General features: G+C 41.7%; 1 protein-coding gene across 1 annotated transcript; it reads right to left on the bottom strand.

Annotated features, from left to right (window-relative positions):
* Positions 1-1,342: 1,342 nt before the first annotated feature.
* Positions 1,343-25,296, bottom strand: LOC129329951 (vomeronasal type-2 receptor 26-like). The gene is made up of 5 exons (XM_054979716.1): positions 25,079-25,296; positions 7,338-7,629; positions 4,412-4,630; positions 3,961-4,087; positions 1,343-2,253 (listed from the first exon to the last, which is right to left on the bottom strand). Exons 1-5 carry the CDS (start codon positions 25,294-25,296, stop codon positions 1,343-1,345), a joined length of 1,767 nt encoding a protein of 588 aa, XP_054835691.1.
* Positions 25,297-25,305: the final 9 nt, after the last annotated feature.

Here is a 25,305-nt window from a genome sequence, read left to right as displayed (position 1 = left end):
AGTCTGAAACAGGGAAAAAGACTCTGCAGCGTCCATCTTTTTGCTCTGCTTCCCAAAAAAGCAGAAAATGGTTGCTGGAGGAAATGTTGCTAAGAATGATGAATATTAGGGATGGAAATAGGGATAGAAGGCAACTTCTGCAGTCAGAGCAGAGCCACATTGCAAAGTCACTTCTGGTTGTACCCGGAAGTGACATCACAGTGCTCTAGAAATTTCTCAAATATCTATGGTTTTTACCACAGAGATCTGGGGATTCTGAGAGTGTTGCGAAGTCACATTCGAGTACAACCAGAAGTGATGTTGTGACATTGTGTGATGTTGTTTCCTGCTGAGTGAAGAGAGGGGTGAGAGAACTGGGGCTGGAAGATTGCCTCAGTGGTGAATTCAGGAAACCTTATGGAACAAATTGGAAAGGTGAATTCATGAGTCTCTGCCTATCTGAGACTAAATGAAGGCAGGCTCCCAAATGGGCAATCGATTTTCGACAGGGAAGGTTATTTTTGTGATGCTGTTTCTGTGATGCTCTGGTGGATGGTTTGAGGCTACAGGTGCCAAGCTGTGAAAATGAAAAGTTTGGAAGTAGAGGATTCTTCAGTGTTCCTTTGGACAGAGCACACTGCTGGTTCAGACGGGGCACTTGAGTTAGTAGGGCTAGATAGGGCAGTTCCGGTATCCTTCCCTTTGTCTACTCCACTGCTCTCTCTCTCTTTTCTTACCCAGAATGCTAAGGAGTTCTTTACTTTTGGCTAACTCCTTCTCTTCCTGCTTCATGGTCTACCACCATGATGGCAAGATGTTAGTTAGTTAGTTTATTGAGCTTAATAGCCTATAGGCCATATACTTTCAGCAATCTCCCTTCATCTTAGCCTAGAGAGACAGATAGAATGCCTCTTCTTCCTTTCCTATCAAAGTATGGAGTTCCTTGTCAATAAAGGTCTTCTATTTCATTCCTAGAGCAACAACCCTTATGTGAACTTTTATTTCCTAAGCAGCCTTCCCATAGTGCATACCAATCTCTAAACCAATCACAAAAAATACCTGGTTCATTTGAAAATATCTGATTTATTCAAAACAATATTTGATATGGGATCCTATTCCACCACCACCACCACCGCATTTCGATGCAGTTTGATTTCCAAAATATCTTGATCAAGATGGGTAGCCGTGTTAGTCTGTCTGTAGCAGTAGAAAAGAGCAAGAGTCCAATAGCACCTATAAGACTAACAAAATTTGGGGTAGGGTATGAGCTTTTGTGAGTCACAGCTCACTTCACTTACTTCAGATACTTCAGTGAGCTGTGACACATGAAAGCTCATAGCTTTAATATTTATTATTCCAGGACTTAGGTTCCTGTATTATTTTTCCTTATGAGGTGATCTCTGCTATTAAGATCAGGTCTCAGAATGATAATATAGCACTTGGGGAGAAAGATGCACCCCAGGAGACCAGCACCAGAGGCCAAGATGGAGAAGATCTCCACGGCCACCATGGACTTCCCTTTGGTGCTCAGGTACGTTGGCACAAAGGAGACCCAAACGCTGCAAAACACCAGCATGCTGAAGGTGATAAACTTGGCTTCATTGAAGCTGTCAGGCAGCTTCCTCGCTAGGAAAGCCACCGTGAAGCTGACAAGGGCCAGGAAACCCATGCAGCCCAGGACAACGTAAAACATAGCGACCGAACCTTCATTGCATTCCGCTATGATCTCTTCCTCCAAGGAATGGAAGTCCAGATTTGGGAATGGAGGAGAGGTTGCCAGCCAAACAGCACAGAGAACCCCTTGGAGGAGAGGGCAGGTCAGGACAATGGAGTTGATCCACTGTCCCCCCAAAAGTTTCCTTGCCATGTTGCCTGGCTTGGTAGCCATAAAGGCCAAAACTACTGTGACTGTTTTGGCCAACACGGAAGAAATGGCCAAAGAGAAGATTATGCCAAAAGCAGTCTGTCGCAAAAGGCAGGTGACCTTCCTGGGCCGACCGATGAAGAGCAAGGAGCAGAGAAAGCAGAGCAGGAGAGAACTGAGGAGGACGTAGGTGAGGTCTCGGTTATTGGCTTTAACGACTGGAGTATCGCGGTGCTTAAGGAATGCTGCCAGCACAAGAGATGTCATCAAAGCGAGCAAAAGAGCAAGAGAAGATAAGGTGAACCCCAGACTGTCTTGATAGGAAAGGAAAGTCACATTCTTGGAGATGCACTGGTCTTGATTCTTGTTTGGGTGTTGATCTTCTGGACACCAGGTGCAGTGATCGGCATCTGGAACAAGCAACCAGCACTGAAGTATCTCCAACAGAACACAAGCAATCTTTGGGTACTGTCCAATTGAGCCCTCATGGAAGGAGACGGAAAGGTACATTGGCCACCTTAATGAATATGTTCTCAAAATGTGGATTGGGCCCAGAATCAGGTTCAGAACTGGGGGAGGAGGAGCAGGGTTGGCTGGCAGAGGCATCTCTAGGAGGCTCGATTGCGGAATTCTGATGGCAGATTTCAGTTTGCTGCTGCTGCACAATGCGCAAAGTGACAATGGGATGCAGCTGGTTGTTCAGTAACACTATATATTTATAAATACTAAACACAAAAAAGCAGCCTATGTAGCCCAAGCAAGCCTCATTTTGTCAGAGCTCTGCAGCTAAGCAGAGTTGGCTGTGGTTAGTACTTGGGTAGGAGAACACCAAGGAAGTCCAGGGTGCTACACAGAGGATATCAGTGGCAAACCATCCCTGCTTATCTCTTGCCATAAAATGCCACAGTTGGGGTTGCCATAAGTTGGTTGTGACTTGATGGACTTTACCTTAAACATGAAAGATTGAATAAAATTGGTCCAGTGTTAACTGATGTGAGAATGCTACATTTCACATTGGGAAGGCAGAAAGCAGCATGCAGTTACTTTGAGTGTCTGTCTCAAAGTTTACAGTAAGATTAGAAGTGTGTCCCACTCCAAATGATTTGAAAAGCACCCTGCCCCCAGTACGGTTTGAAAGGCTAAAACATAATTTTTTGACAAAAGCAAACAATTTCCAAACTCAAGGAGGTTCAAGGAAATAATTTTGTGGCTGAACTCCCCCCTTCATCAAAATCCCCAAACAGAAACAAAGTCCAAACCAGAAAGAATTTTGTGCAGTCTTCAACAGAAAAGGCAGGGCGAAAAAACCTGTCACGCAACCTAACGGTAAAAAATAATGTGCAGAAGACAAAGCAGAATGGGGCCTGAACTGACGGAAAAACCCTGTGCAGAATAGTTCAAAGAGAGGCAAAAATTATTTTTCAGTTGTAAATGCCTTAAGAATCAGAATGGGAGTAATGAGGAAACAAAAGGGTATTTTTTCCCAAGTGTCTTGGATCATTTCTATGGAAGGTTAAACATATTGGGCTTGACAAACTGTGGGACCCCTGTGCCATAAGAAACAACATGAGCTCTTTTCACATTAACCATTTTTGTAATATACTAAAGCACTTTCCCAATAAAAGCCAAGCAATTTCTGCATCCATAGGGTACCAGTTTCTGTTGTTTGCATGCGGTCAAGAAAGGTAAGTTTTGTCTGAATTCTCTTTATCAAGTGGGGACACTGAAAGAGAAATGGGCGTGGCTAAAGAACAAAGGGTAGAGCCAAATGGGAGGTGTCAACTGGAAGGAGGTGTGGTTAGAGGAGAAAGGGTTTGTACCAATGGGGAAAGGGGGCGCACTTATACTCTGTTGCCCGGAGCCCACAAAAACGTGTATCCAGCCCTGCAGGATGGTGTAATTGGGGCTGCATTGACAGCAGAGGTCCAGGGCCCTAACTGTTAGGGTCTGCAAAAAGTCTTAAAAGCAAGCTGTACCTTTTCATTACAAGCTAAATTGACGGTGGTGGTGACGAGCCATTAATGCTAACTCATATTTATACTCCTTGAAATCCACTCAGGTTTATACTCCTTGCAACTTCTCCATTCTAACATTAGTTTCAAGATTTGTTAAGCTACCTGTGTGGTTAGAAACGGTCCCTCTTGGACAACGTACGCATTCGTAACAGCAAATCCACTCCCCTTCTTGAATTTTTCTGCTGTACCCTGGCAAGCAGCTTTCCACACACCTGGAAGAGGGCAGTGTCTAAGCAGGAAAAGAGAAAATGCTGAGTTTTTCCACATGCTTGGAATTGCTTGCTTGCCCTAAAGCACACTCAGAGTTACGGAAAGATTTTTTTCATCTACACTCTGGATGGAATTACCAATTTAGGAGTTCCAAATCTCTCCAGAAAGTTTGGATATTTTATTAAAGCCCCTAAAACAGGCTCAAAAAAGAAGAATATCATTCTGGAGACCAACATCTGAGCTAAGTCACCTTTTACCCTCTCATCTAGAAATACTCTGAAAGGATCTCCCCCGAAACTTCTCTATTACTCTTTTGAACCAAGAATAGTTGCTTCTTCCCCACCTGGGTAGCCCAAACAATCTGATTAGAGTTGAGGATGAAATCTTGGCCTGGGGGAGCCCGAGGATCAATCCTTCCAACTTTCACTTGCGCTGAAGATTGATTTGGGAAGAAGATCAAGTTCAGAATATCGTAGCCAGCTGATTTTTCGTCATTTTCAGCAAGAACAACTTCCTCTCCAGTACTGTTGTTGAATTGGGTGTTCCCCAAAAAGGCATGAATCTGAAATAAAAGTGATGTTTATTAAAGGAGGAAAGTGGTCATGAATGATCTTGTCTGTGGCTGATGAAATGGGCATCTATGAAACAAAGCACACACAGGACTGGTGCATTTCTTTCAGATGTGTTAGTAGCATTGCCTTTTCTGCACTTCTCGGCTTCCAGATGCCCCTCGCTTTCTTTACACAAAGTACGCATATCAGAGGGAGGACGTTACCTGCCATGGCTGGATATCCCGAAGCTTTTTGCCATTCCCCATCCTTGCGTGTTTTGATCTCAATGCGTATGCGCTGTGTAGTGCATGTGCCACAGAATAGACGGCATTGTAGATATTATAACTGTGGCCAGTCATGCTCATTTCAAATACAGAGGTTGGCAGTTCTGCAATTTTCTCCTGCCCTGTACAGAAGTTCATATCCGGTACATAGTACACATTTGGTTTCCTAACCACACATTGAAACACAAGTTCCCACCACTTTCCAAGAAAGACATCTCCCTGGGGTTGGTATGGATCTAATGTTTGTAGAAAATTGTGGAATCCCGGGACATGGCTTGTGTGGCCTCTGAAGGACAGAGCACCGTGGAAGGCCTGTATGCTCCCCCACTGAACAAAGAATCCCATTGCAGCAAATTCCCATTGGCTCGTCACTATCCAGACCTTCTCACGGGAGGACTTGTTCTGTTCTTTGTATACTCTAAGTGGATTGAGTATGTTTCGTATGGTGTTTGTGTTCCCAGAGACTATTACAACTTTGGCCTCACTTTGCAAGACAGCTGAAACCAGCTTTACATACTTCCGTGGCAGTGTATAGAACCCAGTGACTTCATTCATAGTCCTTTTAATGAACACCACACAGATGTCATTCTGGTCAAGCATCGGTATCAGAGTCTGTATGAAATTTTCCCCACTGTCGTCATCTGGAGCAATGATCCCAATCCAGTTCCAGTGGAAATGAAGGAGTAAGCGGATGAGCCCAACATATTGTGTGTCTTCACTGGGGTCAATCCTGTGGAAGGAAGGAAATTGGGTTCTCTCCCTCAGAACAGGGTAGAATGAGCCATAACCAAGCTGGTGGAAGGAAAAATCATACAAGTTTAGAAATGGATCTCTAAATTTGGGGTGATGTTTTCAGCACTTGGCAAAGTTAACACTGTAGAGAAAATCCCACATCCTGCTGGCTGCCTTATATTCATTCTATATCAAGAAATCTCCCCTGTTGCCACATCTTACCAGCCGAAAGGCTTGGGTATCAATCCCCTGGAGATGTTATGGGGTTGAGGCCCAGGAAAGAACTGAGTGGCAGTGACGGAATCAGTTCAGCAATCGAAAGTTATTGAGAAAAGACACCCCCTCACCAGTCACATAGGGAGGGGGAGATTGAGAAAAGTCATGAGACTTGGAGGTTCATTTGGAGGACTTAGCCTAGTAGTGCCAGATCCGTGGCCACCAGCTCTGGGAGCTTCAGGGATGGAGCGCAGAGTGGAGGTGACATTGCATGACATGTGATGTCACATCCAGGCTAAAACCTGAATGTGATGTCAGTGCATCAGGTGACGCTGTGGCATTCCCTGAAAACTCCATGGTACTTAACACGGAATTTTTAGAGACTGCCAGAACGTCATCCCATATGCTGATGTCACATCTAGGCTTTTGGCTGGACATGACTAGACATGGGCTCGAACAGCATTACGAATGGAAAAAACCCACGAACAGCCCGTTCGTCTGTTCGCGAACAAGCCATTCATGTGGCCCCATTCTAAACAAACACGTGGTTGTAGCAAACCACATTCGTTGCCTTCACCAGCCATTCGTCAAGCCAGACAGTCTGGTGCCTTTCAATCAATTCCCCTGGCAACAGGCAGGGACTGAACTTTGTCTGAAATCCTTCTGGCTTTCCTTCTGGCTTTAACTCTTCAAAGTACTTCCAGCACAGAGTCTAGTTTTTGCCACTGTGAAGAGAAAATGACAGCAAAGGGGGGGACCCGTGGATCATGCCTTTCCCGGGGTGCGATCTCTCTGAAACTTGGGGGTTCTTCGGAGGACAGTGAGGACTATGTCCTCTGCCAATTTGGTGGGTATTGGACATTGGGAAGGTCAGTTGGTAAGCCCTCAAAGTAGCTGCCAGAAGGCACTGCTGTTTTTGCCACTGTGAAGAGAAAATGACAGCCAAGGGGGAAACCTGTGGATCATGCCTTTCCCGGGGTTCTGGCCCCCATGAACAATGAACAACGAACATGTTTGGGAACAGATCATGTTCGTCCATGTTTGTTGTTCATTGTTCGTGGATGGCAACGAACGACGAACAGGGTGTTTTTTTTTTTCTATTCGTGCCCATGTCTAGACATGACGACATGCATTGTGACCCCATTTTTATCCTGCCCATCCTCCAAATTGCTCAGGGAAAACCACCAGGTTCTTCCCTCCTCTGCTTTATCCTCGGAACAACAACCCTGTGAGGTAGGCAAGGCTGGGACCAGGCCACTCACCTTCATAGCAGCGTGGAGATCTCATTCTAGTCCAATCCTCTAACCGCCACACCACATTGGCTGTAAATTCTAATTATTGTCATAGCAAATGTATAATGCAAGGTCCTGCTTCTTTTCAAAAATGGCCTTTCAGCACTCTAAACGTAGGAAAGTCCTACAGCCTCCCTAAATGTGCATGTACCTCCCCAATCTCACATACCTCTCCCCAGAAAACATCCTCTCACCTGTGGGATCTTGAAGATGCCGAAGAGGGAGGCCATCTGCACGGAGATTCTGGAGAAGAGACTTCCAATGACAGAGAGCAGCTTCTCCTCTTGGCTGCATCTATAGTTAGGGACCACTTGTCCCTGCGTGGAGAGAAATGACAGGGTGGCCTGGTATGTCATTCTTGCAACGTACATGTCCTCAAAAATGCGGAAGCCCAGAGTGACATTGGGGAGGAGTGCCGGATTCTTGTTGATCTCTTTGATGGCAAAGACAAGGGCCTGGATGTGCTGATAGTTTTTAGGTACTGGGCTAGAATCAGAGGTATGTGGTAAAGGATGTTGGGGGGAAAAAAGGTTAAAAATAGCTTTAAATCAGAGGTGCAATGGATCTTGGATCAATAGAGAGTCAGCACATGAGTTTAGCTTTAAATTTTATTTACTTCTAAAGGAAAAGGGTCACAGGATTGCTACAAAACAACAAAGCCTGGAGCTACATTTTCTCACTACTGTTTACAACAAAGAGCTGGGATAACAGAATGGAGAATCTTCTTCTTCCTCCTTCTTCTTGACCCTGAAAGGACAGTCACCTGACCTGTTGACCAATAACAGTTTACAAACACTCTCAAGTTTCCCGGGCTTGCAGATTATTGGCTTTGAGCCAGGTTCCCTTTCCAGGTCAATCTAAACAATAGCACGGTAGGTAAACACATTAACCCCATAATGACTGAATCTCAGACCTTGCAACACATATATTCCAACACCCCTTCTCAAGGTCTAGCACGGAAGTCATTATGCATTCATATCTAACAAACATCATTCAACTTTTGTCTCAGCATTAGGATCAAACATATTCAACATTTCATGAAGATACTCAAACTTAGTTTTATTTATTTTTTAAAAAAAATTTTTATTGGATGGGTTTACAAATATAAACATACAAGTCATTATCACTTTCCACCCCATTGCATTTTCCCCATCCTTTCCCCCCCTTTTTCTAGTGACTCCCAACAGTTTTCCACCCCCAACTTAATCTAAAGAATATATCGTATATCATATAAATTCTTAAAATCTATTATAATATATATAATATATATCTAATCTATCTACTTGTATTAACTATCTTAATATAATACTTATCTAAATTAAGAGTATGACAATTATATAAGTATATAGTAAATGCATATATATATATATATATATATATATATATATATATATATATATATATGATATACTATTCCTTAAATACCTATTATCTATATTATAAATCTATTACTTCTGTTACATCACTGAAATATCATATATACTCCCTATTACCCATACAATCTTATTATTCAATCTTATTCTTTTCCAAATAATTATACTATCTGACTCTTAACTTTATAATACTACAACACTGTAACTCTATAACTCTATACTAATCCATTAAAATATAATAATATACCCCCTTTTAACCTTAAGTAAGTTTCTATCTCCCCTTAACAACTATCCAAAGACCACAATTTCCCCTTCATGTCCCACTTTTTCTCCATATATTTCTTGAATTTTTCCCAACTTGATGTATATTCCAATTCTTCTTGTTCTTTCAATCTCCTTGTTAACTTGTCCATTTCTGCCATATTCAAAACTTTCAAAATCCAGTCTTCCATAGATGGTATCTCCTGAGTCTTCCACAACTGTGCATAACACATTCTGGCCGCCGTAATCATATAAAACACCATAACTCTGTCCATTTTATCAAATTCTTCTAGGTTCATACATAATAACAACAATTCCGGGGTTTTATTTATATTCTTTTGTAAAATATCCGACATAACCTTTACTATATCCCCCCAGAACTGTTTTGCCTTATCACAAGTCCACCACATATGATAAAATGAACCTTCATGCTGTTTACATTTCCAACATTTATCAGACATCTGACTATTACCATTGGCCAACTTCTTCGGTGTTAAATACCATCTATTCATCATTTTATAAACATTTTCACGCACCGTGGTACATGCTGAAATTTTAACTACATTTTTCCATACCTTTTCCCAAGCTTCCATTGGAATTTCCCTATTGCAATTTATTGCCCATTTAACCATCTGAACTTTAACAACCTCCTCCTCTGTAAACCATTTCAGCAATATCTTATATATTTTAGAAATTATTTTCTTCCCCTCCTGAAGCAAACAATTCTCAATCTCAGAATTTTGTAGTCTAAAACCATTTTTCCTTTTATCTTTATCATACAAATCTTTTATCTGCGTATATTGAAACCATCCATATTGGAATGGCAATTCATCATTACCTTTAAGGAAATAATTGTTCTGCTTTATCTCAAGAATCTCTTTATATGTCAACCAGTCTTCCCCTGCATATTCTGTTCTTGGATTTACTACTTCCGCAGGGATAATCCACATTGGTATAGTCTCTTCCATATATTTCTTGTATTTAGTCCATACAACAAACAAGCTTCTTCTTACATAATGGTGTAGAAACATAGAGTCTGCTTTTACTTTGTCATACCATAGATATGCATGCCATCCGAATAGTTTATTATATCCTTCCAATGCTAACTTCAAATGCTTCAATGTCAGCCATCCCTTTAGCCAGTCCAAACATACCGCTTCATGGTATAATTTGAAATTTGGTAGTTGTAAACCTCCTCTTTCTTTTGCATCATAGAGTACTTTCATTTTAACTCTGGGTTTCTTTCCAGCCCAAAGTTTAACATCGTTCTCTGCCACTTTTCAAATTGTTTACTATCTTTAACAATAGGTATTGTCTGTAGTAGAAACATCATTCTTGGAAGAACATTCATCTTGATTACTGCAATACGACCTAACCATGACAAGTTCATTTTATTCCATCTAATCATATCTTTATCTATTTGTTGCCATAACTTGCCATAGTTATTCTTGTATAAATCAATATTTTTCGCTGTCACTTCCACTCCCAAGTATTTGACTTTGTTCACTACTTCACATTCCACCTTATCAATCAACTCCTTTTGCTGTTGTTTAATCATATTTTTGCACAATATTTTGGACTTCACCTTATTTATTACAAATCCCGCTAAATCTCCAAAATCTTTCATTTTCTTCATCAACTTAGGCATGCACTCTATTGGATCCTCCACTATCACCATTATATCATCAGCAAAAGCTCTCACTTTATATTCAAATCCTTTTGTCCTCAGTCCTCTTATTGAATTATCTTCTCTTATTTGCCTAAGTAGAATCTCCAATACCATTACAAACAGAAGTGGGGAAAGCGGACACCCTTGTCTTGTTCCTTTTCTGATTTCTAACTTTTTTGTTACATCCGAATTGACAATTATATTTGCAGATTGATTTTTATATATTGCCTTTATTGCTTGTATAAATTTCTCTCCCAACTGCATCTTCTCCATTGTTGCAAACATAAAGTCCCAGTTCAAATTGTCAAACGCTTTCTCCGCATCCACAAAGAAAAAGCCAACCTGCTTCCCTGGATTTTTATCATAATACTCAATGGCATTCAACAACACTCGTAGGTTATTTTTTATTTGCCTTTCCGGTAAAAAACCAGCTTGGTCTTCATCTATAAATTCCACTAACCATACCTTAAGTCTTTCCGCTAATATCTTAGCAAATATTTTATAGTCATTATTAGTTAGAGATATTGGTCTATAGTTCTTGACATTACTTAAGTCTAGTGTCTCCTTCGGTATCAATGTAATATTAGCCTCATTCCATGTATCTGGCATCTCTGCCCCCTCCAATATCTCATTCATCACTTTTTGCATCAATTGTTTCAAATCCTCCACCATCACTTTATAAAATTTTGCTGTAATTCCATCCGGTCCCGGAGCTTTACCAACTGTAGTAGCTTGTATTCCTTGCACCACTTCCATTGTTGTTATCTCAGCACCAAGCTTCTCTTTCAGCTTCTCCGGCACCTTAGGTAAATCAATCTTATCAAAATAGTCTCTTATCCTTTCATAGTCCACTATTTTTTTCTGGTATAGTTTTGCGTAATATTTAAAGAATGCTCTCTCAATCAATCCTTGATCATATAATTCCTTCCCCTCTTCCATAATTTTACTTATTGTTCTTTTCTCTCTCTTTTTCTTCAATTGCCACGCCAAATATCTCCCTGGTTTATTAGCTCCTTCAAATGATTTTTGCTTCATTTTCTTCAATTCCCGCTCCACTTCCTTATTTTCCATAACCCTAATTTGTTCTTGCAATAACTTTATTTCATACAACAATTTCTTTTTACCTGGCCTCTTTTTCAATTGTTGTTCTACTTGAATAATTTTTTCCTGAATCTCTTTTAACTTCACTACTTTTTTCTTCTTGTCTCTACCATTTAGGTCCATCAACACACCTCTAATTACTGCTTTATATGTGTCCCAGACCTTATGTGTTGACACCCCTTTATCCACATTACACTGAATAAAAAACTTCGTTTCTTTGCTAAGCACCTCCAGACATTCTGGATCACCCAAAAGATCCTCATTAATTCTCCATCTCCATTTCTTATTTCTCATTCCAAATCTCCACATCACAGGATTATGATCTGAGCTAATTTTTGGTAAAATATCAGCCTCTTTTGTAAATACTACCAGTTCTTTAGACGCCCAGATCATATCTATTCTGGAAAAAGATTGATGACTAGTTGAGAAGAAAGTATATTGCTTCGCTTTAGGATTATATTTTCTTCAGATATCACAATTCTTTCACCCATACCCATAGTCTCTGTCTGTATAGCCTCCGTTTTTTTCTCCCCATCCTGCACCATCTGTTGTGTTTCTTGTACCTTTTGTTGGGTATTCTGTAAATCTGTTTTAATTGCCTCCATCTCTTTTTTAACCTCTGTTATTTCCTACTTAATCACTTCTTTTATTTCTGTCATTAAATTTTGCTGTAATTGTTGTACCATTTCCCGAATCTCTTTATTTCCCTCCGTTATTTTCTTGTTCAAATTCTCGATGGCAGCCTGCCAATCCTTTTCTTTTTTGGAGGCCATCGGACTTGGCTTGGGTCCCCACGAATCCACTCTCTTTCTTAACTCCATCTTCTTTTTAATTCAAGTCTCTATTTTTATATATCAAAATTTTAAACGTTTGCCCTCTGTTAAAATGGCGGTTGAGGCTTCCCTTACCCTTAAAATGTTGGGCGATGTTTCTCTATGATATAAAATGTCGGGCGATCTTTCTCTATGGTAATGATGTCACTACGATGATCTTCCCTTACTTTCAATGGTGAGCCCTTTACTTCCGTTTCCTTTCCCTTACTTTCAATGGTGGGTGCTTCACTCCCTCTTCCAATGTTGTTTTCCTTCCGGGTCTTCCTTTTCTTCCTGACCTCTCCCTCGCCGCTCTATCTCTATCTCCTCTCCGTCTATTATCCTCCACTTCCTGTCTCGCGGTGCATCTTCCAATTCCCACGATCCGCCCTCTGCGTCGCTATCTCCCCAACCACAGGTATGCAAAACAATATTCTTTCTTAGCTCTTTTTAGCTTTTTCTCGCTCTCAAACCTCAAATTAAACTGCTCAGTTCTTTAGTATGCTTTTTCAGCTTAGTATCTCAGTCTTTCATTCTCTTAAAAACTCGGTCTTTGTTCAGTAAAACAGTCCATTGGGGGAGATAGTAATCTTAACTTAGCACAAACTTCTTGGGTTGTACTCACTGCTTCAAACGTCCAATTCTGTCCAATTCCGTTCCCGAGGCTTGGGGAACAACGAGCCTATGTCAATTTAATGACTCCAAAAGCTGCTGCAGAGATTTTAGCCGCCCTTCTCCGAGGAGGATCTCAAGGCTTGGGAGGAAAGCCCTTTATTCAGAGCCTCCCACCCGCCGAGACCCTTTACTCTCAGGGCTACAAGCGTTCCAGCCTGATTTCTAGCTGAAATCAGGAGGCTGTGGGCGATCTATGTGCCCCACCAGCCAGAAAAACAGCACCTCGGATGATACGAAGCTCCAAATCACGTCGGTCTTGCCATTACCCCAAACCGGAAGTCGATACTCAAGCTTAGTTTTAGACAGCAGTTTAGTCAGGATATCAGCCACCATTTCTTCAGTACGACAATGTTCAATTTCTATTAGTCCCTTCTGGTACATATCTTTCACAAGTTCACATTTAAGTCCAATAGATCTGCTTCCTGCTTTTGTACTTTCTCCTTGGCATATAGTAATACACGCTTGATTGTCCTCAAACATAACTACAGGTATAGGTTTGTTTATTCCAAAGTCTTTTAGCAGGTTGAAGATCCACTCTAGTTCACTGCAGGCACTCGCCGCTGACACACATTCAGCTTCTGCTGTAGATTGTGCTACAATGGTTTGTTTTCTACTAGTCCAGTCTATCAGTCCATCTCCATAGAAGAATAGATATCTGCTGGTTGATCTGTAGTCACTTGATTCTTCTCCCCAATTGGCGTCAATATATCTAACCAGCCTTGGTTTCTCAGAGCGGGACCACAAGTGACGCCTGACACAGGTTGGACACTTGCCAGCTTCCCTCAAGTTTTGATGGGAAATGTAGGCAGCTTGGTGGAATGTTGGACAAGTGACAGTTGAAAAGTCCATTGGACAGCAGTCAGAGAGTCAAGCTGCAAGACCAGGATGCCTACATTTCCCATCAAAACTTGAGGGAAGCTGACTAGTGTCCAACCTGTGTCAGGCGTCACTTGTGGTCTCGCTCTCAGATGGCGAGATTCTCAGCTTTAGGTCTGCTGTTCCTTTTAGGTATCTTGCTAGTTTCTTTATTGCATTCCAGTCATGATGATTAGGAGAACTTACTTTTCTGCGTAAGATGCTAACAGCTATTGCTATATCAGGTCTTGTGGTTTTGCTCAAGAACAGAAGTTTTCCAATTGCTTCTCTGTATTCACCAATATTCCTAAGTGGTTGTCCATCTCTTTCTCTCAAGTAATCAGGTTCAAGTGGTCTACTTGTCGCATTGCAGTTTTTCATGCCAACAGATTCTATAAAGTCCAATGTTTTTCTTTTCTGACTTAGAAGAAAAGTTCCATCTTCAAGTCTTTCTAGCTGTATTCCGAGGTAATGTTGTGCATCTCCAAGTTGCTTCACCTCTACCTCTTTGTTCAGTCCATCAACTATTTCTTTGATGTCTTGTCTGTCTTGGCAAGATATTATCAAGTCATCAACATAAATAAGAATGTACTGGTATTGTCCATTTTTAACTCTGGTGTACAGACATGGTTCAGCTTTTCCTTGCTTGAATCCTTGCTTTTGTAGTAGCCCTGATATTTTGTCATACCAGGCTTTTGCTGCTTGCTTTAAGCCATATAGACCTTTGTTGAGCTTGTACACATGATCTTCCATTCCCTTGATCTGGAATCCTTCAGGTTGCTCCATATAGATTTCCTCAGATAATTCTCCGTTGAGAAAGGCTGTCTTTATATTCAGATGCTCTACTATCATGTTTCTTGATGCTGCAACACTGAGTAGTGTCCTGAACATTGCATGGTTGATAACTGGTGCAAAAGTCTCAAAGTAGTCTGTTCCATATTCCTGGGAGAATCCTTTAGCTACTAAACATGCTTTGTACTTCTCAACAGTTCCATCAGCATTGTGCTTGATTTTGAACACCCATTTGCATCCAACAGGTCTTCTGTCTGGGGGCAAATTTGTGAGAGTCCATACTTGTTTTGTATTTATGGAGTGTAGTTCTTCCATTGCTTCAATCCATTTGTCCCTTTCATCTGCAGGTAGTTTGCATATATCTTTCCAGTTCCTAGGTTCTTGGACAAGTTGCACAGTTTCACAGAATCCATACTTCTTTGGTGAGTATTCTTTGTTGCTTCTTTCTGATCGTCTCACAGTGGTTGCTGCTTCTGTCTCCTCTGGTCCAGTCCCTGCTTCCCCTTCTGATTGGGTAATCTCTTGACAAGGTGGACTTGCCAGTTTCCCGGGTGTCACTGCAGGTAACCAATTGACCAATTCTACAGGAGCAGTTTCTGTATCACTTGGATCAGTTGTCACTGTGGATTCAGTTGTATTAGAAGCATGTAATAAATGGCTCTCATTCACATACACCACGTTCTGTTCTTTGACTTTGCGCTCTTGAGGATTGTAAATTCTGTATCCTCTTCCACCAGTGGCATATCCTACAATTAGTCCAACTTCAGCTCGAGGATCAAGTTTTCCCCTCCTTTGGTATAAAAACATAGGCCTTGGAACCAAATGCTTTGATGTGCTTCAGAGCAGGCTTCTTGCCAAACCAGGCTTCAAATGGAGTAATGCCTGTCACCTTTGAAGGTACTCTGTTGTGTAGATAAACTGCTGTGTTCACAGCTTCGGCCCATAATGCATTGGGTAATCCAGAATGTATAAGCATAGATCTACACACTTCCTGTATAGTCCTATTCAGTCTCTCAGAACATCCATTTTGTTGAGGAGAGTGAGGTATAGTGACTTTATGTTCAATGCCTTCAAATTGTAAAAATTTCTTAAATTCTGCATTGCAATATTCTCCACCACCATCAGTATGTAGGCTTTGAGGAGCTTTTCCAAACTTATTCTTAACTGTGGCAACAAAAGATTTAAATTTCTCAAGTGTTTCATCTTTGCTCTTCATCAGATATACAATGCTATACCTCATTTTACTTTTAGTAAAAGTTGCAAAATATCTGTTGCCACCAAGAGATGGCACTAGTGGACCAAGAAGATCAGCGTATACAGTCTCTAGAAGTTCCTCATTATGAGTAGTGGACTTTCCTGTGTAGCTTGGGCTAGTTCCCTTTGCTTTAAGACAGGTTTCACATTTATCTCTTGCTTTATCACAAGCAGGAACAAAAATTCCACAGTCCTTTAACAACTTTTCAACACTTTGTATGCCTCTATGGCCTGTTTTTACATGCCATGAATACAAGCATTTCCTGTGATCACAAGCACCTTGGCTAGTTTGATAAATCTGTCCTTCACCAGCATCAGCAATTTCTGGTCTTTCACTAACATCCTCAAAATAATGCAGTCCATTTCTCTCTTCAACAGCAAACTTAACTCCAGATTTCCTTTCAACAATTACACTTCTACTACCCATTCTCTTCTAAAGAACCACCACACAGTCCTTTCCCACAAGTTTCTTAGTTGAGATTAAATTCTCTGCTGCTTCAGGAACAAGTGCCACATATGTAGGGTAACATTTACTATTTCCCCTCTTGTTGTGCATAGCTTAATTGGCACCTTTCCAGTTCCTAGCACATTAAGTGGTTGTTTATTTGCTTGGAACAGTCTGGGTTTATCATCAGTATCAAGTTCAGAAAACAATTCACGATATTTGCAGATATGCCAGCAGCTTCCTGAATCGATGAGGAATAATTTCTTATCCTGAATATCTTCATCATCAAAAACTCTTTGCACACAATCACTCCTGGCATTTCTCTGAAATCTGCCTCCAGACACATTCCCTCTGCTTCTGGCTCTGAAATTCCCTTTTCTGCTATAATCTCTTCTGCCACCAGACGGCGCTCTTTCACCATGAGTCTCTGTACTAGGGTAACGTGCATTTGATCAGCTAGCAATGGCTGCTCCACTTTTCATTTGGTTTAATGCACAATCCCTGGCCATGTGGCTCCTTCCACCACAAGAAAAGCAGTTAGTCTGTCTGCTTCTATATCCATTTCCCAAATTCAAAACAGTCATTCCATCAGACACAGCCTGTAAATTCCTTCCCTCTCTTGAATCCAGTTCCTCTCTTAAACTTATCAACAATTGCTCCAGTGTTAAATTCTCTTTATGTCTCAAGAGAAGTGCTAAATTATCATAGCTACTTGGTAAACTTTTCAGCAAGGCAACAGCAACATCCTTCTCTTTTGGGGCCTCTCTGAGTTCATCCAGCTCTCTATACAGTCTCATAAACCTTTGCAATTGAGCAAGTATAGAATCCCCTTCTTTAATTTTAAAATCAAATAACTCTGTTTTAAGATAGACATGCACCAAAATAATCTGTTTTTCAAAACGCTTCTTTAAAGCTTCAAGCATCTCTTTTGCAGTATCAAAGGTATGCAAGTCCTGGACTTAATAGTGAGCTACTGAGGTCATAATTAATGTTTTGGCTAGAGCATTTTTCCTGGTCAATTCAAGCTTTACTTGAGGATCATCTGGGATGTCTGCAGTTAGAATGTCCTCAGCATTATGCATTTCAAGTTGGGTTTTTAATAATGCCAGCCATCAAGTAAAGTTGTTTTTATTTAAGTGAGGCATATTAAGATTTCCTAGGCTGACTTGAAAGGGTTTTGGATTACTCACGACTCCCTCATTTGATGAACTCATCTTTCAGCTGTGAGGATTCAGGCACACGTGGAGTTAACGATCTCCTTTGTTCTCTGCTACCATCTGCCGGCTCTGTTTCAGGCTCCGCTCCGAGGGTAAAAGGAAAAAAAACCCTTCAAAATACTTCTCAGCTGTAGTTTCCTCAGTGCAGACCGGTTTTAAGAAACTTTTAAAGACAGCAAGATCTTTAAAATAGTCTCCTTTTTCCACTTACAACGGAATGCAGCAAAAAAAGGTTTGGTAGAAAAAAAATCTGAGCCTTTGTGCCTATCTAGCCTAGTCTTTCTTTAAAGATCCATTAGAAATAGTTTGCATTGCAAAAACAAACCAACAAACAAAATCACCAAAACCATAAGCTCTGCTACCACTTTGTTGGGGGGAAAAAAGGTTAAAAATAGCTTTAAATCAGAGGTGCAATGGATCTTGAATCAATAGAGAGTCAGCACACAAGTTTAGCTTTAAATTTCATTTACTTCTAAAGGAAAAGGGTCACAGGATTGCTACAAAACAACAAAGCCTGGAGCTACATTTTCTCACTACTGTTTACAACAAAGAGCTGGGATAACAGAATGCAGAATCTTCTTCTTCCTCCTTCTTCTTGACCCTGAAAGGACAGTCACCTGACCTGTTGACCAATAACAGTTTACAAACACTCTCAAGTTTCTCGGGCTTGCAGATTATTGGCTTTGAGCCAGGTTCCCTTTCCAGGTCAATCTAAACAATAGCATGGTAGGTAAACACATTAACCCCATAATGACTGAATCTCAGACCTTGCAACACACATATATTCCAACAAAGGAGACTGGCAGAATATGAGATACAAAGGAAAACCATCCGTTTTCACCTCCATTGCACTGAGCAGAAAAGAGAGGTGTACATCTCAAGAGAAAAGCAGAAAGGCCATCTGGTTTCACTCTGAGACTCATCACAGAGACAAGCCCCCTTAGACTTAGGGTGGAAATACATGTTACTAAGTACCTAGGGACGCTCAAGTGAACTTCATTTTATGTGTCCCCCCTTCAACTTTCCATGCACTCGCTCACACAGTCACACTTCAGTTGGCTCCACATGAATATGATACCACAGCCAAGCTCAGCTATAATATGTATTGTCGAAGGCTTTCACGGCCGGAGAATGATGGTTGTTGTGGGTTTTCCGGGCTGTATTGCCGTGGTCTTGGCATTGTAGTTCCTGACGTTTCGCCAGCAGCTGTGGCTGGCATCTTCAGAGGTGTAGCACCAAAAGACAGAGATCTCTCAGTGTCACAGTGTGGAAAAGATGTTGGCAGGTCATTTGTATCTACTCAGGAGGGGTGGGGTTGAGCTGAGTCATCCTGTAAGAGTTTCCCAGGGTGTGGAATGCTAATGGCGGGAGGCTTCACTGTATCCTGAGGAGGTTCTTTTGCATATGGATTGGTGCTTGATGTGCTAATCTTCTCTGCAGGGCTATTGTCGAGTATAGAGTGTTTTGTTAGCCTGGTGTTTTTCAGAACTGGAAACCATGCTCTGTTCATTCTTAAGGTTTCTTCTTTCCTGTTGAAGTTTTGCTTATGCTTGTGAATTTCAATGGCTTCCCTGTGCAGTCTGACAAAGTAGTTGGAAGTGTTGTCCAGTATTTTGGTGTCCTGGAATAAGATACTGTGCCCTGTTTGAGTTAGGCTATGTTCAGCCACTGCTGATTTTTCAGGTTGGCCAAGTCTGCAGTGTCTTTCATGTTCTTTTATTCTTGTCTGGATGCTACGCTTTGTGGTCCCGATGTAAACTTGTCCACAGCTGCAGGGTATATGGTATACTCCTGCAGAGGTGAGGGGGTCTCTACTGTCTTTTGCTGATCGTAGCATCTGTTGTATTTTTCGGGTGGGTCTGAATACTGCTTGAAGGTTATGCTTTTTCATAAGCTTTCCCATCTGATCAGTAATTCCTTTGATATATGGCAAAAACACTTTTCCTGTAGGAGACTGTTTTTCCTTGGTTGTTTGATTCATCCTGGGTTTGATTGCTCTTCGGATTTCATTTCTGGAGTAGCCATTTGCCTGAAGTGCGTGGTTTAGATGATTAATTTCCTCATTGAGAAAGTGCGGCTCACATATCCGTCTTGCGCAATCTACTAACGTTTTCATTATGCCTCTTTTCTGTCGGGGGTGGTGATTGGAGTTTTTGTGTAAGTACCGATCAGTGTGAGTTGGTTTCCTGTAGACCTTGTGACCTAACTGAAAGTTTGCTTTACGGATGACCAAGGTATCCAGAAATGGGAGTTTTCCCTCGATTTCTTTCTCCATTGTGAATTGTATGTTCTGGTGGATGTTGTTGAGATGATTCAAAAACCCCATCAATTCTTCCTCCCCATGGCTCCAAATGATAAATGTATCATCCACAAACCAGAACCATACACTAGGTTTGTGGGGTGCTGATTCTAGAGCTGTTTTTTCAAAATGTTCCACGTAGAAGTTTGCTATAACTGGGCTGAGTGGGCTCCCCATGGCCACCCCATCCATCTGTTCATAGAATTCGTTATCCCATTGGAAGTAACTGGTTGTCAGACAATGGTGGAATAAGGCTGTTACATCCTCTGGGAAAATCTGATTAATAAGTGCAATAGTGTCTTTTACTGGAACCTTGGTAAACAGGGATACAACATCAAAACTGACAAGTATGTCTTGTGGATTGAGTTTCAGAGAACTGATTTTGTTGATGAAATCTGCTGAATCTTTGATGTAAGATGAGGTTTTCCCGATGTGGTCCTGCAGGAGATCGGCCAGATGTCTAGCTAATTCATATGTCGGTGAACCAATGGCACTCACAATGGGTCGGAGTGGGACTGAATCCTTATGTATTTTAGGGAGTCCATATAGTCTGGGTGGCTGTGCTTCTGTCTTGCATAGTTTTCTGTGCGTGTCAGGATGTAGTGAGGAATTCTTGATCAGCGCATTTGTTAGCCTGGTGATTTTGCAGGTGGGATCTCGTTTTAGTTTTTTGTAGGTGGCGGGGTCCAGGAGTTCCTTAATCTTCTTTTTGTATTCCTCTGTTTTCATGATCACTGTAGCATTGCCTTTATCAGCTGGCGAAACGTCAGGAACTACAATGCCAAGACCATGGCAATAAAGCCCGGAAAACCCACAACAACCATCGTTCTCCGGCCATGAAAGCCTTCAACAATACATCGAACACCTCTATGGGGAGGAAACATTCCAACAGACCCGGAGATTGGAAACACTTCGGAACAAGAAAGCACATCTACTCTGTTCTTTAACCTTTCTCCTACGCTGCAGGGACACAAGAACCATTCCATCTTTTCTCACAACAAAAAGAATCTTCAAAACCACACAGGTGAACCACATTTATGACCATCTAGAACAGGCCCTCTTACGTGAAAGAATCCACACTACCCGCAGAGAACTTGCTGCCACAGACAAGGAGCTATTTTGCTTGCATATCAACACCAGCCATAAAATGAGAAGTCAGGATTGGGACAAGGTCGATAATCTCACCTACAGGAAGATGGAACAAGTTTTTACCAACCACACATCCAGACAGAAGCAGAAGTTTAACAAACTACAGGAAAAAAGACAGACAAGCCCAATGCTCGACAATGCACGCATTGTCATCAATCTGACAGACCGTCAACTCTCACCAGAAGAAACCTCCATCCTGGCAAAGGGAGGAAACTTTGAAGTCACCCCCACCAGAATTCCTGTGGAAGACATCATTGCAAATGTAGAAGCTGCCATTCGGCATCTACCTGAAGAGGAAGCTGAGGAAATAAGAGGAGAGACAGCCAGGATTCTACGTAAGGCAAAGCTTCCCACCAGCAATATAACACGCAAGGAGAGAAATGCTATCAAGACCCTCAATGCAGATCCAGACATCATCATTCTACCACCTGGTAAAGGCAATGCTACAGTGATCATGAAAACAGAGGAATACAAAAAGAAGATTAAGGAACTCCTGGACCCCTCCACCTACAAAAAACAAAAATGAGATCCAACCCGCAAAATCACCAGGCTAACAAATGCGCTGATCAAGAATTCCTCACTACATCCCGACATGCACAGAAAACTATGCAAGACAGAAGCACAGCCACCTAGACTATATGGACTCCCTAAAATTCATAAGGATTCAGTCCCACTCCGACCCATCGTGAGTGCCATTGGCTCACTGACATATGAATTAGCTAGACATCTGGCCAATCTTCTGCAGGACCACATCGGGAAAACCACATCTTACATCAAAGATTCAGCACATTTCATCAACAAAATAAGTTCTCTGAAACTCAGTCCACAGGACATACTTGTTAGTTTTGATGTTGTATCCCTGTTTACTAAGGTTCCAGTAAAAGACACTATTGCACTTATTAATCAGATTTTTCCAGAGGATGTAACAGCCTTATTCCACCATTGTCTGACAACCAGTTACTTCCAATGGGATAACGAATTCTATGAACAGATGGATGGGGTGGCCATGGGAAGCCCTCTCAGCCCAGTTATAGCAAACTTCTACATGGAACATTTTGAAAAAACAGCTCTAGAATCAGCATCCCACAAACCGAGTGTCTGGTTCCAGTTTGTGGATGATACATTTATCATTTGGAGCCATGGTGAAGAAGAATTGATGGAGTTTCTAAACCACCTCAACAACATCCAACTGAACATACAATTCACAATGGAGAAAGAAATCGAGGGTAAACTCCCATTTCTGGATACCTTTGTCATCCGCAAAGCAAACTTTCAGTTAGGTCACAAGGTCTACAGGAAACCAACTCACACGGATCGGTACTTACACAAAAACTCAAATCACCACCTGCGACAGAAAAGAGGCATAATGAAAACATTAGTAGACCATGCAAGACGGATATGTGAGCCGCACTTTCTCAGTGAGGAAATTAATCATCTAAACCATGCACTTCAAGCAAATGGCTACTCCAGAAATGAAATCAGAAGAGCAATTAAACCCAGGATAAATCAAACAACTAAGGAAAAACAGTCTCCTACAGGAAAAGTGTTTTTGCCATATATCAAAGGAATCGCGGATCAGATGGGAAAGCTTATGAAATAGCACAACCTACAAACAGTATTCCGACCCGCCAGAAAAATACAACATATGCTATGATCAGCAAAAGACAGTAGAGACCCTCTCGCCTCTGCAGGAGAATACTGCATATCCTGCAGCTGTGGACAAATTTACATTGGGACCACACAGCGCAGCATCCAGACAAGAATCAAAGAACATGAAAGACACTGCAGACTTGGCCAACCTGAAAAATCAGCAGTGGCTGAACATAGCCTAACTCAAACAGGGCACAGTATCTTATTCCAGGACACCAAAATACTGGACAACACTTCCAACTATTTTGTCAGACTGCACAGGGAAGCCATTGAAATTCACAAGCATAAGCAAAACTTCAACAGGAAAGAAGAAACCTTAAGAATGAACAGAGCATGGTTTCCAGTTCTGAAAAACACCAGTCTAACAAAACACTCTATACCCGACAATAGCCCTGCAGAGCAGATTAGCACATCAAGCACCAATCCATATGCAAAAGAACCTCCTCAGGATACAGTGAAGCCATTAGCATTCCCGCCATTAGCATTCCACACCCTGGGAAACTCTTACAGGATGACTCAGCTCAACCCCACCCCTCCTGAGTAGATACAAATGACCTGCCAACATCTTTTCCACACTGTGACACAGAGATCTCTGTCTTTTGGTGCTACACCTCTGAAGATGCCAGCCACAGCTGCTGGCAAAACGTCAGGAACTACAATGCCAAGACCACGGCAATACCGCCTGGAAAACCCACAACAACCATCAGCTATAATAATTAACAATTGTATTCTGATAGACCTAATACAAGCAGTGATTTCTTGATCATGTTTTTGCTATAAGCAGTTAACAATTGCTTAGTTACTCTGAGAAGCTCTGTTTAGTTCCATTGAGTGCTGAAAGCAAGAATTCAGAGCTCCGAGATAAGGGTATCTGTGTGTGTGCCAGATACATACAGGCAGAAAGGATTGCTGAAGAGGTAACGTACTCAGGCAATAGCTTATTCTGTAGGGTCACATACGTGCAATGTAACAGGAGCTGACTTTGCACTTTAAAAGGTGACATGCATACTAAAATTTCTAATTGCAACTTAAGTGTGAACCAATCATATTGCAATTAATTACACTGATGTTAATGTCATAATTGCTATAGAAGGTGTTCTGCTTAGGGGAGAGTCAGAGGGAATCTTTTTTTCGGCATTTTGTTCTCCTTTCATTGCAATTAATGTTCTATAGACCACTTTCCTTACTCAGCCCTCTCTGTCTCATTGGGTAAGGCGAGGAGATGCCAACTTCAGCTTAACATTTGATATCAGTTCCTCCTCAACTACTAACAGTATCCCAGTTTCTTCCACTACCACATCCATTCATTGAAATGAGATCTTGACACTTTCTCACACCTTAAAGAAATGCAAATTGGCAAGTCCACAGTACTTGTTCTCACAGCAAAAACAGAGCTGAATTGGTGCTTGCCCTCCAGAATCACTTGCAGATGCAGTCACACAAAGGGAGCTCCTGTGAAAGTAGCACTGACATGCTCTGAGCAAGAACAGCCTGCATGTGAATTGAGGACTACACATACAATCCTGCACTTGAGCATCCCATGGTACTTAGTAACGTGAATTTCCCTAAATACTTCTTGTAAGTCCGTGTAACAGGACTTGTCGTCATTTTTTAAAATGCACTGTATTACATAATGGAGCAAAGAATGAACACCCAGTTCCCTTTAGCTGAATGGGTTCATTATTAATGGTAACTTCAGATCAGATAACTTGTCTTGAAATAAAGAGATATAACAATTCTTAACCAAGGCTGTTTTTTGTCCACTGGGCCCAGGGGTGTCATGGCCTGGTTCTGAAGAGTTTTTGGCAGGCCCTGTACTCCTGCAGGCTTCTAGCAGGGAAAGTGAAACTGTGTCCCTCTCCCTCCAACTTGCACAGAGGCACAATACACTGTCCCGACACATACACCACAAACACAGATTATTGCTGCATTCATAAGACGCTAGCTGGATCACAGCATCCTGTTTCTGAGTGAGCCAGATGCTTCCAGTACCCACACATGCAAGACCTAAACTCCATGACGCCTTTCTGCCCCCCCACCCACATCTGGCATTCAACAGTATACTGCCTCTGAACATGGAGGTTCCATTTAAACATCATGGCTGTTGATAGTGCTGTTCTCTATGTTTTTAATCTTCTTTCAAAGTCCATATTTATATGGAAGAAAGTACAATGAAGCACACAGGGATAAAAAGGAAAACCTGGCATTTCCTGGTGTTTTGTTGACATGGAACCACACTATTTGGTCAGCTGGTTCATGGAACCACTAAAATCACCCTTCTCTAGGTTAATTCAGGTGCCCTTTTCTAGAAGTGCCACTGGAATTTGCTCTCCAGGCTGAACGTAAAGCAAATCAGAGCTCTCCTGCTCCTGGGAAAACTCACCGTGCAACTGGGGTATTTTTGGGAAGCTTTTCAAATAAACTGAATGAGGCTGAAGTCTTGTAGTGGGGCAAAATCCCACCAATAAGGAGGTCTCCCGGCCTGTAATAGTCTTCTTCTAGCTGGATGGGTCTGGCCATGTGGCAGTCAGTCCTTAGCACCCCGAGGGTGTCACGAGGCAGCAGGAGCCAAGAGAAAAGCAGCAGCCAGAAGAGCAGCATGGCCAAGAA

Source organism: Eublepharis macularius, chromosome 5, assembly GCF_028583425.1.
Source record: "Eublepharis macularius isolate TG4126 chromosome 5, MPM_Emac_v1.0, whole genome shotgun sequence".
NCBI lineage: Eukaryota > Metazoa > Chordata > Lepidosauria > Squamata > Eublepharidae > Eublepharis > Eublepharis macularius.
This window is presented reverse-complemented; position numbering and strand designations above follow the sequence as displayed.